The sequence below is a fragment of the Cottoperca gobio genome, unplaced genomic scaffold (genome assembly GCF_900634415.1).
Source record: "Cottoperca gobio unplaced genomic scaffold, fCotGob3.1 fCotGob3_196arrow_ctg1, whole genome shotgun sequence".
Lineage (NCBI taxonomy): Eukaryota > Metazoa > Chordata > Actinopteri > Perciformes > Bovichtidae > Cottoperca > Cottoperca gobio.
In genome coordinates this window covers 36,756-52,500 of record NW_021166837.1, presented here as the reverse complement: position 1 = coordinate 52,500, position 15,745 = coordinate 36,756, and the positions used below count along the sequence as shown (strand labels likewise).

Sequence of the window (15,745 nt, the reverse complement as noted above, 5' to 3'; positions counted from 1 at the left end):
TGGGGGCTTCAGCGAGGCGGGAATAGGGCAGATGTGTCTTTGTGAAGGACGCATGAATCAAACCACGTACAAGGTTGTCCTGGAAGAACTATTGCTTCCTTCTGCTCTGACAATGTTCCCCAACTCTGAGGATTGGTTTGTCCAGCAGGACAATGCTCCACGCCACACAGCCCGGTCAATCAAGGTGTGGATGGAGGATCACCAGATCCAGACCCTGTCATGGCCAGTCCACTCTCCAGACCTGAACCTCATTGGAAACCTCTGGAATGTGATCAAGATGATGATGGATGGTCACAAGCCATCAAACAAGCCAAGCTGCTTGAATGGTTGTACCAGGAGTGGCATAGGAGTGGCATAGGAGTGGCATAGGAGTGGCATAGGAGTGGCATAGGAGTGGCGAACAGTAACGTGCAGACTGGTGGAGAGCACGCCAAGACGCATGAACGCTGTGACTGAACATCAGGGTTATTCCACCAAATATTGATTTCTGAACTCTTCATAAGTTAAAACATTAGTGTTGCGTTGTTTAAAAATGAATATGAACTTCTTTTCTTTGCATTATTCCAGGTCTGAAAACAACATCAGCATCTTTTTTGTTATTTTGACCAGTTGTAATTTTCTGCAAATAAATTCTCTAAATGACAATATTTTTATTTGGACTTTGGGAGAAATGTTTTCAGTAGTTTATAGAATAAAACAAAAGTGTTAATTTTACTCAAACACATACCTATAAATAGTAGAACCAGAGAAACTGATCATTTTGCAGTGGTCTTAATTTTTTCAGAGCTATATATATACATGTGTGTGAGTGTGTGTGTATATATATATGTGTGTGTAAATATATATATATATATATATATATATATTTACACATATATATATATATGTGTGTAAATATATATATATATATGTGTGTGTAAATATATATATATATTTACACACACACATATATATACATATATACGTATATATGTATATATATATATATATGTATGTATATATATATATGTATATATATGTATATGTGTATATATATATATGTGTGTATATATATATATATATATATATATACTCCTGCAATCTGTATGGTTGTAGCAGCAGTGATGTCATTTCCTGTGTGTTTTAAGGATCTCTAACATCACCATGGAGACGGCAGTGAAGGCGGAGTCAGGAGAGGGGGGTGTGGCCAGACAGATCGAATCCTGCACCTGTCCGCCTGGATACAGCGGGCTGTCCTGTCGGGTAACTGTTTATCTCTCACCTGTGTCCCTCTCACCTGTCTCTCTCTCTCCTGTCTGTCTCTCTCTCTCCTGTCTGTCTCTCATCTGTCTGTCTCTCACCTGTCTGTCTCTCACATGTATATGTCACCTGTCTCTCACCTGTCTGTCTCTCTCCTGTCTGTCTCTCACCTGTCTGTCTCTCATCTGTCTGTCTCTCACATGTATGTGTCTCACCTGTCTGTCTCTCACCTGTCTGTCTCTCACATGTATGTGTCTCACCTGTCTGTCTCTCTCCTGTCTGTCTGCAGGAGTGTGCTGTAAGTTTCTTCCGTCAGCCTTTGTCCGAGTTGTCGTCTCAGACTCAGAAATTGCTGTTTGTTCGTCCGTGTGTTCGATGTCGCTGCAACGACCACAGTGAGACCTGCGACACCGAGACTGGAGCCTGTCAGGTAAAACGCTAACACACAATAACACACAACAACACGCATAGAGGCCGGTTAAAGTCAATAAGTCAGTAAAATTATGTTTCTATTTTTTTGTCCAGGACTGTCAGCATCACACTAGCGGGCCGAGCTGTGAGCTGTGTGCCGCAGGGTATCATGGGAACGTCAGCGGCTCCATCCGTGACTGCTCGATGTGCGCCTGCCCCCTACGGGACAACAGGTAACACGGCACACTGTTTATCTTCAACTCATTTATTATATTTATATTATATTCTAACTGTGTGTGTGTAGTTTCAGTCCCTCCTGTGTGTCAGAAGGGGCGTTTGGTGATTTCCGCTGCTCTGCCTGTCAGACGGGATACGAGGGCCGATACTGTGAGAGGTGAGTTACTGACTTTTACTTTAGGGGTCACTTTTACATTTCAGCTTGTCTGTTTTTAATGCAACTTTTATTCTGTCGTCATGCAGGTGCTCTGTGGGTTACTATGGTAACCCGTCGTTACAAGGCGGCGTGTGCTCGTGGTGCAGCTGCAGCGTGTGGGGCTCGCTTCGGCTGCTGTGTGACGCTCTGAGTGGACAGTGTGAGTGTAAGGACGGGGTCAGGGGTCAGTCATGTGACCGGTGTGACGAGAGGCACGTCCTGCAGGGAGGAGAGTGTGTGTGTGAGTAACAACCACACACACAGACACACACGCATGCACATGTTGCCCGGTAGGTCCTTTCAGTAATGTGTCCGTGGTTATCAAAGGTGATGTATGTTTGTCTTTCTGACTCCAGCGTGTGATGACGAGTGCACCGGCGTTCTTTTAGACGACTTGGAAAAAATACACAACAACTTCCTGTCTGTCAACCTCAGCGGTGTTGCCATGGCACCGTACCGCCAGCTGGTGCTGCTGGAAAACCAGACCAGAGACGTCCAGGTAAACAAACTGCAAAGACTCATGTTAACATGTTACCTGCTGTGTGTTCCTCCATGTGTTATATAACACGTTACCTGCTGTGGTTCGTACAGGTGGTGTTTTTAGAAAGCAACTCCGTCGCTCTGCGTCTCTCCACGTTGGAGGACAAGATGAATCTTTTGACCTCTGACATTAGCACTCTGCTGCAGCAGGTACCCATGGTTCCCTCTGTTAAAGGCTCCTTACATAAAACTAAATAGACTATAATACATTAAATACATAAAACATCTGTAAACATAGACTATGATATATGAAATAAAGGGGATTGTGGTAGTTGATTAAATAAAGGTTGACATTTTTCCTGTGTCCTGATTGGCTAGGTCCCACGTCTGTCTAACAACCTGAAGAAAGTGGGCGTGTCCACCAACAAGAGCCTTTCCCAGGGTGCACTTCTGCTGGAGAGCATCAGCAGCCTTGAGGATAGCATCCAGGGTAAACAACAGGAGTTATTAATAATATTTAATAATAATACTGACCAATGATGACACCACAAACACATCATAAGTGAAATCATAACCAATTAACTAATTAAGTTATAAAAACAACAACTCTGAAATGTGATTTGTCCAGAGCTTCAGAGGGAGGCGGGACATCTCAACCAGACCTCAGTGGATGAGCATGATTCAGCCAATCAGACGCATCTGCTGGAGGAGGTGGTGTCCATGTTGGAAACCATCAGAGCTGTCAATCTAATAGTCGCCAGCGCTGCGGCCAATCAGGAGCTCAGGTGTGTGTTTAACATATTTTTTAAAATACTTTACTTAAATTATTTAATTATTCATAGATGTTGTTTAATCTATCTCCCTGCAGTCTTGCAGAGTCTCTCGTCCACTCGCTGCAGGAGGACTTCCTGTCCAGCAGGGTGGCGGTTCACGACAGGCTCCGCCCCCTCTCCTACTCCCTCACTGTTGCCATGGAAACGCTGCAGCACGGACACACACAGCTGAGCGACGCTACACTCAGAAACACAGAAACACACACTCTGCTGGACGCCACACACACCCGGCTGCAGATGTACCAGGTGATACCAGCTGGTTATTATTAATTATGAACATAAATAAATAAATGTATCTGCAGTCTGTGCAGCAGCAGCTGTTTTTATTATTAACTATTAACGTAAATAATTACTGTTATCTGCAGTCTGTGCAGCAGCAGCTGGGGAGGGCCCGTGCATCTATGGACAGTCAGCTGATGCTAGAGGACACCATCAGTCTGACGGAGGAGTTAAGAAACAGCAGCACGGTGAGACAAACACTCCTGTATTGTATTAATATTAACACTGACGTGTAATATTAATACTTCTGTATAATATTAATAATGTACCCGGCTGTGTGCAGCAGGTGGAAGTGTTCAGCGGGGAGCTGGATCAGTGGCGCCCCCTGCTGAGGAAACAGGTGAACACGCTGGTGGTTGGACTAAAGATGGCCGACGCTCTGGAGAACGTTTACCGTGCAGAAAGCCACGCCCAGATGCTGCAGAGCCACGCCCACTCCCTGCACAGGTAGCGGCTGATCTTTATTTGTACATGGTGAACAGTGAGCTGGTCAGATCGCTGTGTGTAACATGTAAACTCTTTGTCTCCCTCAGAGCTCTGTCCTCCGTGTGCAATGCTTCTCAGAACGGCACCAGATTGGTTCAGCTCGACGGTGACATCACACATCAAGTTGACACCGCCCAGCAGGTTGCCGCCCTCGCCCTCAACATGGTGAGTGTGTGAGGCTAAAAACACCTGTGACACACTCTGGTGTGTGTGTATGTATTTATGTATGTGTGTATATACAGTGTGTATTTGTATATATAATGTGTGTGTATATATACATATATATATATATATATATATATATATATATATATATCATATCACAACAGCCCCCTGCAACATTCAGATGAATGAGTGACCTTTAAAGTGTTCTTTTGTGTGTGTGTGTGTGTGTGTGTGTGTGTTTCAGACCGTCCAATCAGAGCAGCCGCTGTCAGTAGAGGGTGGGGCCAAACTGAAAGTCAGCTCTGCTGTTTTAGAAGAAAGTCGACTTGTCAACGAGACGGCTGCAGGTTTTTATTCACATTTTATATTCTCTCATAAAACTAAAATGTTTCCTGTCTGAGGTGTGACAGCAGCTGTGTAAAGCAGAATACATATTGACTTGCATAAAGATCCTACATTAATACATGAAACTAAAACAGATGTTTTAATCGTTTGAGCTTCAGATGCAGCTTCTTAATCACCTCCTCTTCTTCTGCAGGGATCAGCTGTTGATATATAGACACACATGTATGTGTATATGTGTGTCTATATATATATGTATGTATATGTCCACTCCATATATATATATATGTGTGTGTGTGTGTGTGTGTGTGTGTGTGTGTGTGTGTGTGTGTATGTATGTATGTATGTATGTGTATATATATATATGTATATATATATATATATATATATATATATATATATATATATATATATATATATATATATAGACTCTATATATATAGACTCTATATATGTAACTTCCTGCAGGCCTGCAGCTCAGCATGTCGATGGTGACCAGCCGGCTGGGATTGGTCAGAGAGAGCGTTCGTAACTCCACCCTCCTCCTCCAGCAGCCAATCAGAGAGCTGCAGAGCCTCTCTAATGGTGAGACATAACAGGCTCCCCCAGCACTGAAGTGTGGAAGTGTTTATGTGTCCAAATGTGGAAGTGTGTTTTAGATGTTTTGGATGTTTTTTGTGGAACACGTAATAATGGTCATTTCCCATCAGGCTCCTCGGCCGCGCTGCAGGAGGCTCACCAGCAGGCTGCTGCAGCACGCTCCGGCTTGCAGCATGCACTGAATCGGCTGCACACACTCAGACAGCAGCTGCAGAATTCTTCTTCTGTGGTGGAAAACACCAACCACACAGTGAGGGAGACCAACCAGCTGGTGACCCGCACACAGTCTGCAGGTCAGTCAGAATCAGATCAGGAAGGAAAAAAAAAGAAAAAGATTTGAGGGGTCGTAACACTTCCTGTTTCCTGTATATTCAGCCAATGAAGCGCAGAGTAAGCTGGAGGAGGCGGAGCATCGCACAGAGCGTCTGATGGACAGGTTCAAGCCGCTGAGCATGCTGGGAGAAACTCTGAGCAAGAACTTGTCGGACATCAGAGAGCTGATCGATCAGGCCAGGAGGCAGGCCGCCTCGGTACACACACACACACACACACACACACACACACACACACACACACACACACACACACACACACACACACACACTCATGTTTTAGATGTTATTATCTTCCTGTCTGTGTTTTTGTTATGGGGACACATTAAAGTTATTTATATTATAATAAATAATAATAAAATGTACCCGCATATACGAATATGTGGGATATTACTTCCGACATTCCTGTAATCTTTCATCACATGTTAGCCATCGTTGTTACTAGCTGGTCCGAGCAGCCTGGTCATGTAGCCTACTAGCTAACGTACTGCAGTGTTGCCAGCTTATTTTAATATATTACACACATACCGACATCGGGCAGAGAAAGGTTTGCCCACACAGACTATAGACTTTTTATTACTTTTCATCACTAAAATGCACACACACAGACACACACACACAAACGCACACACACACACAAACACACATACACGGACTAATACACACTGCCGTGTCTCAGATTAAGGTGGCAGTGCAGGCGGACAGAGACTGTGTTCGAACCTACAGACCGAACTCTGAGTCGAGCAACTTCAACACGCTGAGTCTGATCCTGAAGACGACACGAGCAGAGAACCTGCTGTTCTACCTGGGGAGCAACACCACGGTACACACACACACACACACACACACACACACACACACACACACACACACACACACACACACACACACACACACACACACACACACACAGTCTGAGGTCTGATCTGTGTTCAGGTGGACTTCATGGTGTTAGAGATGCATGCTGGGAAAGTGTCTCTGGTGTGGGACGTGGGCTCTGGCAGCACCAGGCTGGAGTTTCCTGCCGTGGACATCACCAACAACAGATGGACCAGGATCAATGCGACGCGGTAAACACGTTAATGTGAATATTCATCATTTAGTTCTGGAGCTTTTGGTCCCAGCTCATGAACTTCATGTGGTGTGAAATGAAAACAGAATTTTTTTCTCTTTGTTATTAACTTTTGTCAAACTTTAAAAAAGCTGCTGCATCAAAACGTGCCAAAAAATATATATATATATTATTTAATTAAATATTTGAACCAACTTTAGTCCTGATGCTAAATACCAAATATTCATTCATTATTTTAACCCTTTAAATGCCAGATTTTTGACACGATGCCACTGTTTTTAATGTTCTGACCACTGGCGCGATATTTCTTAGAAGACAGATCATATATAAAAAACATAAAACTTTATTTTACTTTTAAATCAATGTGACCCCGAAGACGAAGCAAAGCACCGACAAAATAAATGACAGCTGAGGCCTGACATGTAAAGGTGTGCATTTAAACCCTGGAGACCCCTGTGGAGTCCTGACCCTCATGTTGGGACCACTGCTTTGAACGCTGTGTTGGTGATGTGATGATGTCCACAGGTTCGGTGCACGCGGCTCTCTGTCCGTCCATCAGCTGGAGTCGGAGTCCGCTCCATTGCCTGCGGTAATAGCGATGTCCCCGGGACTGTCACGAGTCCTTGACATCGACAGAAACACGGTGATCCACATCGGAGGACTGGGATCTCGCACACAGGTAACACACACACACACACACACACACACACACACACACACACACACGTCAGGTGTACAGTTGATAACTTTGTGTGTGTGTGTGTGATGTCAGAACCCTGCTCCACTGGGATCCTCCACCTTCCAGGGATGTGTGGGTGAAGCGTCGCTCAACGAGAAAAACATCGGACTGTGGAACTACAACAGCAGAGAGGGAGAGTGTGGAGGTTGCTTCAGCAGGTACACACACACACACACACACACACACACACACAGCTGTATCACTACAGGTGTATCTCTACAGGTGTATCTCTACAGGTGTATCTCTACAGGTGCATCACTACAGGTGTATCACAACAGGTGTATCTCTACAGGTGCATCACTACAGGTGTACAGGTGTATATCTACAGGTGCATCACTACAGGTGTACAGGTGTATATCTACAGGTGCATCACTACAGGTGTATATCTACAGGTGCATCACAACAGGTGTATATCTACAGGTGCATCACTACAGGTGTACAGGTGTATCTCTACAGGTGCATCACTACAGGTGTACAGGTGTATATCTACAGGTGCATCACTACAGGTGTACAGGTGTATCTCTACAGGTGCATCACTACAGGTGTATCTCTACAGGTGCATCACTACAGGTGTACAGGTATATATCTACAGGTGCATCACTACAGGTGCATCACTACAGGTGCATCACTACAGGTGTATCTCTACAGGTGCATCACTACAGGTGTATCACAACAGGTGTATCTCCACAGGTGCATCACTACAGGTTTATCTTGACAGGTGTATCACACAGGTATGATGTATGTCTGTGGTCCAACCCTGAAGTTAGCATCGCCCAGGTTCCCTCCACAGTAATCCAGTGGGACTTTCTGTTGAATTTTGGAATATTGCAGAAAATGAGCTCTGTGAGAAACGTTTATGATATTTACACATTTTGTTCTCCACATATGAACACTATAAAGAAAGTACAGCTCGCTAAGCTAAAGGTAGTAAAATATGTATATCTGTCTTTCCACCTGTCTGTCTCTCCACCTGCCACGCTACCTGTCTGTCTCTACCTGTCTATCTGTCTCTCCAACTGTCTGTCTCTCAGTCCCCAGGCGGAGGAGACGTCCTTTCACTTTGATGGATCAGGATTCTCATTGGTTCAGAAGTCTCTGCGAGCGACTTTCACCTCCATCGTGCTTCTGTTTAAAACGCTGTCGCCGGGCGGATTACTGTTGTACCTGGCCTCCAACAACACTGTACGCTACACACACACACACAAACACACACACACACTAGTCAAATTCAACAGGGATTTTGACAATTATTATAATTGATTAAAGTACTTTGCGTGAACGCGTAGGCTCTGTGCCCCTATGCTGTCTCTCTCCGCCAGCCTCTTTGTACTGATATTAGCTCGGAGGAAACAGACATGAATCATTTAAAATCCTCTGAATGAAAGAGTCAGTCAAATCAAATCAAATCAAATTTATTTGTATAGCCCAATATCACAAATTATACATTTGTCTCAGTGTGCTTTACAGACTGTACAGGTTACGACACCCTCTGTCCTTAGACCCTCGCATCGCACAAGGAAAAACTTCCTAAAAGAAACCATAATTAAAGGGGGAAAAATGGAAGAAACCTCAGGGAGAGACTGAGGAGGGATCCCTCTCCCAGGACGGACAGACGCGCAATAGATGTTGTATGTACAGGATAAACAACATAGTACAAATACAACATTTGACAGAAAATGATGAAAAAGAGAAAGTTTGGATGAATCCAGAAAAATGTCAAAAAGGCTTCCCGGTGTCCAGCAGGACCAGGGCAGCAGGCGCAGCCACGATTCCTGATCCTGACGTAAACTTTATCAGAGGCAACCTGCCACATGAGACACAGAAACTCCGGGGATGATGCACCGGATGATGAGTTAGTAACATACATACAGAGGGAGAAGAAGAGAGGGAGGGGAGGAGAGAGGAGGAGAAGGAAGAGAGCAGGGAGGTGTCCCCCGGCAGTCTAAGCCTATAGCAGCATAACTAGGGGCTGATCCAGGGCAAACCTGAGCCAGCCCTAACTATAAGCTTTATCAAAAAGGAAAGTCTTTAGCCTACTCTTAAATGTGGAGAGTGTGTCTGCCTCCCGAACACAAACTGGAAGCTGGTTCCACTGGAGAGGAGCTTGATAGCTGAAGGCTCTGGCTCCCATTGTACTCTTAGACACTCTATGAACTACAAGTAACCCTGCAGTCTGGGAGCGCAATGCTCTAGTTGGTGGTCTAGTCACACACAGAGTTTCTGACTTGAGGCTCTTATTGTGAAGAGACATGACCTCACTTCCTTTCTCCTCCAGAGGGACTTCCTGTCCATGGAGCTGGTGGAAGGGCGTATCCGTCTAACCTTTGACCTCGGCTCAGGAGCTCTGATCCTGACCTCCAGCAGGAAGTACAACACAGGAGTGTGGTACAAGATCACACTGCTGAGGAACAAACGCAAAGGTACTAGTACTGCTAAAGTACTGCAATACTGCTGCTAAAGTACTGCAATAATGCTGTTAATGTGCTGAAACACAGTACTGCAATACTGCAATATCTTGTAGTAATTGTGCAGTATTTTATAGTACTGATGTTCCTTTTACCTGTGTGTCCAGGTTACCTTACCATCATGGCAGCCGACCAATCATCAGACAAGGAGGTGTTGGAGGCGGAGTCTCCTGGAACGGCCTCCGACCTGAACCGCTCCGAACTCGACCCGATCTACATCGGAGGACTTCCTGCCTCCCGACCAATCAGGTAAGTCAGTGATGTCACAGGAGGGGTCCTCACCTCACTGTTACTACCTGTCTGACTGTTTATACCTGTGTGTGTGGTTGCTAGGCGACATGTTGTCTCCAGGTCGTATGTGGGCTGCATAAAGAACGTGGAGATCGCTCGGTCCAACTTCGACCTGCTGAGAGACGCGTACGGAGTCAGGAAGGGCTGCGTACTCGAGGTAATACACACATATAAACACATATATATATATATATATATATATATATATATATATATATATATATATATATATATATACACATCGATCTATCCCATGTGCAATATTCACTTTTACACTTTTACAACTTTTTATCAACCACTTTGTTATTTTTATTCTATTTTATTCTATTTAACTATTACTCTAGTAATACACACTGAGAATACTAATACACACTGTAATATACTAGTACTCGCCACTTTACTTCATATGTTCTTTTGCTGTAACATAAAAATATAAATATCAGGTTGAGTATTAGGGTGAGTATTTATTATGAAACACAAGCAGGAAGTTATGCGTGAATATGATCAGAGCTGTTAAATAAGTTGTTATATATATTGGGTCAATGTAAACATGTTTACTAAATAGTCAACACTCGATTACCTTCGTTGGTCACCAGGCGGTGCGGAGTGTGTCGGTGCTCGCCGGAGGCTTCGTTCAGATCGCTCCTCCATCACTCGGCCAGGAGGCGGAGCTTCTCTTCTCCTTCTCCACCAACAACCAATCAGGAGTCCTGCTGGCTGCCTTCAGTGACAAGCGAACACAGAGACAGGTGAGACAGACTGGTCATTTGACACACCTGTAGACCAGCTGTTATAGAGAGCTGCAGGCATAATCCTGTATCTCTTCGGAGGTATTTCTGTAGTCCGACCCTGAAGTTAGCATTACCCTGCTTACCTCCATAAACAAGCCCATGAGTTCAGCAAGATAATCTTCGCCTTTACATTTTTTTTAAAGTAAAAAGCTAACGTTAGGCTATAAAGGAACTATAGCGCGTTCACTTGACTCCGTGTCAATGTGTAAACTAACCCTACCATTGTGTGTGTGTGTGTGTGCAGCACTTCCTGTCAGTCCACCTGCTCTCAGGTGCATTGGAGGCGGAACTTGGTGAAGTGGGTGGGGTCACTCAGAGGGTGATGGTGGTGAAACCGGATGGCGGATCCTTCAGTGATGGAACAAAACATTCTGTGATCATCACCATCAACCGGAAGTAGGTGTTACCATGGAAACAGACACCTGTCTCACCTGCTGTCTTACTGTCTCACTTGTCTTTATTATTGTTACCTTTCTGTCTCTCAGGTCTCTGTCCGTGCAGGTGGATGAGAAACACCTGAAGTCTGTCTCTCTGTTGCCGGGCGGATTTTCTCGTTTGTCTCCAGCCTCTTACTTCATTGGTGGGCTGCCATCAGGGGAGAAGTCTCGTCTGCCACTCAGATTGCAGGATGTGTCCAGGTGGTTCAGAGGCTGCATCCAACACCTGGTGGTGGGCGGAGAGTAAGTCTCAAACACACGCACACACACACACACACACACATATGCAGAGTTTTCTTTCTTTCTAATTGGTTAACTGTTTTGATTGGCGGCTCCCTCAAGGCTCGTCGACCTATCAAGAGCTCTGAGGTATGAGGGGGTGGAGCTCAACAGCTGCTTATTGAAGGAGAAGGTAGAGGGGGCGGTGCTGCCTGATGACCAGGATGTAGAATCAACACCTGACCCCGCCATCCTACCTGCAATCCCGCACACACACCTGAGCGTCTTGACACCCGGAGCACTAACGGTAATCATTACATTTATTATTGATTATTATTTCTTTATATTGGTCAGTATAAATAGATTCCTGCTCAGTGTTATAGATTATCAAACAGTGTTATAGATTATCACTCAGTGTTACAGATTATGAAACAGTGTTACAGATTATCGCTCAGTGTTATAGATTATCACTCAGTGTTACAGATTATCAAACAGTGTTACGGATTATCGCTCTGTGTTATAGATTATCACTCAAGGTTATAGATAATTAGTTATTGATCTGTGTTTACTGCAGTGTGTGTCGGAGGCTGAGCCAACCTTTCTGCCGTCAGCGGTTCAGTTTGGTTCCTCCAAACACAGTCACGTGACTTTCATCATCAACCCCAACACTGTCAGGAGAAGGTGAGTCTCCATGACGACGGGAGCCCCGGACGGGGTTAGGCTACAGTCAGAAATAGACAGGACTATATTCATTGTTGGGCGGAGCTACAGTCAGGGAGGGGCGGGTTGCAGTCAGGGAGAGGAGGGGCTACAGTCAGGGTGGGGCTACAGTAATTTGTTCTCTGTCTGACGCTGCTGTGTCTCTTCGTCCTCAGTGTGTCGGTGAGGTTGTCGGTTCGAAGCCGAGCTCTGGACGGGCTGATCGTCCTGCTCTCTGACTCCAAACAGACGGACTTCATCGTCCTCAGACTGACTGCCGGGAGACTGATGATGTCAGCTGACCTGGGGAAAGGTCCCGCCTCCATAACCTCATCTGTCACTGTTAACGACGGAGAGTGGCATGCTGTGAGTTGACACACACACACACACACACACACACACACACACACACACACACACACTGTGAGTTAATATGAGTTTTACACATGATTTCCTTTTTCTCTAACCTTTATGAAAACATTGAGAGACAAAGACATGTCTCCGACTGTTTCAGCTTGCATATCAACATCATATTTGGTCATTCACATGATGCTTTGATAATAATAATATTTTAACTCTCTGTCAGGTGAGCGCCGATGTCAGCCGGCGGTCGGTGTCGGTTTCTGTCGACGGTTTGAGTCCGGACTCTGTGTCTGTGAAAGGAAACCAGCTGGACGTGGACAACCGACTTTACCTGGGAGGACTGCCACACACACACACGACCAGGAGGATTAATGTGCGACTTCCTAAATTCTTTATGAACCAATAACAGCCTTTGCACAGCGGGGGTGTGAAGAACAAACATTCAGCAAGATTCAGCTTGTTCTCTATTTTACAGAGTTTCCTGTTGAAATGTTCTGAGGGGTAAACAGTTACAGTGTATATGTGTAGGGCTTTTATTGTGAAAGGTAAGAAGGAAGGTTAAGAAGGAAGGATAATCCTCATCATGACCCTCGGCTTCACGACTGTAGTGAACGTTTTGACCTGATGTTAATCCTTTACACAGGGTAGAAAAACATGACGCTATGTCCCTGCATAATATTCACGTTCTGTGTGAAAGTATTTACGAGAAAAACTACATATTGTAGTATGAATTAATCGCATAGAACAGAAACGCCCCCGGTGTGAAAAGGCCTTTACCACAAGTACACATAATTACATATTTAGAGATGTATAGATAAATATATATTAAAGTAAAACAGCAGCAGGAGGTTCTGAACACCTGTCTCTTGTTCCCGTCCCTCAGGCCAGCAGCAGTTTCCCAGGTTGTGTTCGCTCAGTCAGTCTGAACGGAGCCGCATTGGATCTGTCCTCGCCAGCCTCGCAGCAAGATGTCACTTCCTGTTTCACCAACGACCAGACAGGAAGTTACTTTAACGGCAGTGGATACGCCGCCCTCAGTGAGTCGAACATATAGAGAGAAAACATATCCTGTTTTAATCTGACATGTGAACATCGTGTTTATCTGTGTATGTGTGTGTGTGTGTGTGTGTGTGTGTGTGTGTGTGTGTGTGTGTGTGTGTGTGTGTGTGTGTGTGTGTGTGTGTGTGTGTGTGTGTGTGTGTGTGTGTGTGTGTGCAGTGCGTGATGGTTATAAGGTCGGGTCTGACGTGTCAGTGTCTCTGGATTTTCGAACGAGCCAATCAGAAGGAGTGTTTCTGGGGATCAGCAGCGCGAAGGTCGACGCCATTGGACTGGAGATGATCAACGGACAGGTGTGTGCGTGTGTCTTGCACTTGACACATAGTGAGGACCTAGGTTTTCAGGTTGTCCGTCCCATTGTCGTGAATGTGATATCTCCGGAACACCTGGGGGGAACTTTTTCAAATTTGGCACAAACATCCACTTACACTGAAGGATGAACTGATTAGATTTTGGTCGTCAAAGGTCTTTTTCCAAGCTGAAAGGAGGCCCACAGTCTCAGAATTTGAAAACCCCTGGGTTAGAGTTCAGACTATACGATGTCAGCTCGATTATACCCACCCAACCGTCGTTGGGGGTTGGCTCAGATCAGGAACGACAACTGGCGTTGCCTGCTTTAATATGTTTTTTTCCTGTGTAGTTTGTCGTAGTAGACAACAACTGACACCTCACAAAGATACAAGTACAGGGAGGTGTGTGTGTGTTGTATATAAAAAGTTTTTTTTCCTCAGGTGGTGTTTAACGTGAATAACGGGGCGGGGCGAGTGTCGGTACATTCCATTGATCAGATGCTGTGTGATGGACGGTGGCACCGCCTGTTGGCCAGAAAAACCAAACACACCCTGAGTCTGAGTGTAGACAAGCGGAGTTACTCCACCCCCAACCCTTACCCACAATCCACCTCTGCTGAGACCAATAACCCGGTTTACGTAGGCGGCTTTCCAGGTGAGAAACTACCCTGAACTGACAAACATGTCATTACAACTCAGGGAAACGTGAATAAAAGCATTATGACGTCTGTTGATGACTCATACTAACCCATCTCTCCCTCCCCGTCTCTTTCTCCCCGTCTCTCTCTCCACCCCTTTCTCTTCCTCCCACTGTCTCTCTCTCCACCTGTCTCTCTCTCTGGTGCAGTGGGTGTTAAACAGAACTGCCTGTCTATCAGCTCCAGGTTCACAGGTTGTCTGAGGAACCTGCAGCTCATTAAGTCTCACCTGAGTGACGCTCTGGATCTGAGCTCTGGCCACTTCCTGTTGGGCATAACTCCTAACTCGTGTCCAGCTGCCAAGCAACGCCCAGTTGAGCTCTGATTGGCCCACATACACCACAGTTTGATTAAATGAGTATTGACCCTAAGGCCCGCCCTTTTTCACTCTGTGCTCCAATCACAGTTGAGCTAGCATTTCTACTTCCTGTTATAGTCCGATATGCTATGTCTGTTTAAAGCTAACATCACTATGTAAAATCACATCCTAAATACTAGCTAGCTAACATATAGCCAATGCTACACGAAGAGGAGTTAGCCTAATGTCGGATCACTGTCGGCCCGGTTTGTTTGTTTTTTTTCTGAGGAAATGTTAGTTTTGGAAAAGGACAGATAGGTTGGTTGCTGACATTTTTTTAAGATTAATTAACGTTAGCCAGAAAACATCAGGGCCAATGTTCCCTTATATTATCTCTGGAAGTAACTTTTGGTGTTATTTGTAATAAACAACGTTTAACATCCCATTGGGAAAAGTTACCTGAGATAGAAGATATTGTCGGCTAGATGAACTAGCAACATCGTTCAATTTGTCCGACCTAGCAACAGTAACTAAGGGGGGCGGGCTTTTGGATTATAATCCATGTTGTTAATGTTAAAATAAAGTCTGGAGGCTGTTGGACGATTATTGTTTCTGTTTTTCACCTCTCTGTAACTTGGTTTCTACATGAATCAGTAAAAATAATCTGAAAATAAATACATTTATTGATTCAATATTTTCAATTTATTACATTACGTATTACATT

The 15,745-nt window shown here is 44.8% G+C and overlaps 1 protein-coding gene across 1 annotated transcript in view; it reads left to right on the top strand.

The window, feature by feature from the left end:
* Positions 1–15,624, top strand: part of LOC115004840 (laminin subunit alpha-1-like) — a gene marked incomplete at its 5' end in the record, with an annotated part of 21,375 nt that extends 5,751 nt beyond the window's left edge. Inside the window, 36 exons of the mRNA XM_029426542.1 lie at positions 1,128–1,242; positions 1,529–1,669; positions 1,765–1,883; positions 1,955–2,044; positions 2,131–2,324; positions 2,440–2,582; positions 2,675–2,773; positions 2,942–3,053; positions 3,192–3,348; positions 3,432–3,642; positions 3,762–3,863; positions 3,959–4,122; positions 4,209–4,326; positions 4,571–4,673; positions 5,137–5,253; positions 5,379–5,561; positions 5,644–5,798; positions 6,280–6,423; positions 6,537–6,670; positions 7,198–7,351; positions 7,445–7,569; positions 8,443–8,593; positions 9,687–9,831; positions 9,984–10,125; positions 10,210–10,324; positions 10,764–10,916; positions 11,203–11,354; positions 11,444–11,638; positions 11,738–11,921; positions 12,189–12,295; positions 12,490–12,679; positions 12,900–13,049; positions 13,560–13,713; positions 13,895–14,028; positions 14,467–14,680; positions 14,873–15,624. Coding sequence (XP_029282402.1) covers positions 1,128–1,242; positions 1,529–1,669; positions 1,765–1,883; positions 1,955–2,044; positions 2,131–2,324; positions 2,440–2,582; positions 2,675–2,773; positions 2,942–3,053; positions 3,192–3,348; positions 3,432–3,642; positions 3,762–3,863; positions 3,959–4,122; positions 4,209–4,326; positions 4,571–4,673; positions 5,137–5,253; positions 5,379–5,561; positions 5,644–5,798; positions 6,280–6,423; positions 6,537–6,670; positions 7,198–7,351; positions 7,445–7,569; positions 8,443–8,593; positions 9,687–9,831; positions 9,984–10,125; positions 10,210–10,324; positions 10,764–10,916; positions 11,203–11,354; positions 11,444–11,638; positions 11,738–11,921; positions 12,189–12,295; positions 12,490–12,679; positions 12,900–13,049; positions 13,560–13,713; positions 13,895–14,028; positions 14,467–14,680; positions 14,873–15,048 — 5,242 coding nt within the window. The remainder of the gene's footprint in view (positions 1–1,127; positions 1,243–1,528; positions 1,670–1,764; positions 1,884–1,954; positions 2,045–2,130; positions 2,325–2,439; positions 2,583–2,674; positions 2,774–2,941; positions 3,054–3,191; positions 3,349–3,431; positions 3,643–3,761; positions 3,864–3,958; positions 4,123–4,208; positions 4,327–4,570; positions 4,674–5,136; positions 5,254–5,378; positions 5,562–5,643; positions 5,799–6,279; positions 6,424–6,536; positions 6,671–7,197; positions 7,352–7,444; positions 7,570–8,442; positions 8,594–9,686; positions 9,832–9,983; positions 10,126–10,209; positions 10,325–10,763; positions 10,917–11,202; positions 11,355–11,443; positions 11,639–11,737; positions 11,922–12,188; positions 12,296–12,489; positions 12,680–12,899; positions 13,050–13,559; positions 13,714–13,894; positions 14,029–14,466; positions 14,681–14,872) is intronic.
* Between the last annotated feature and the right edge of the window lie 121 nt (positions 15,625–15,745).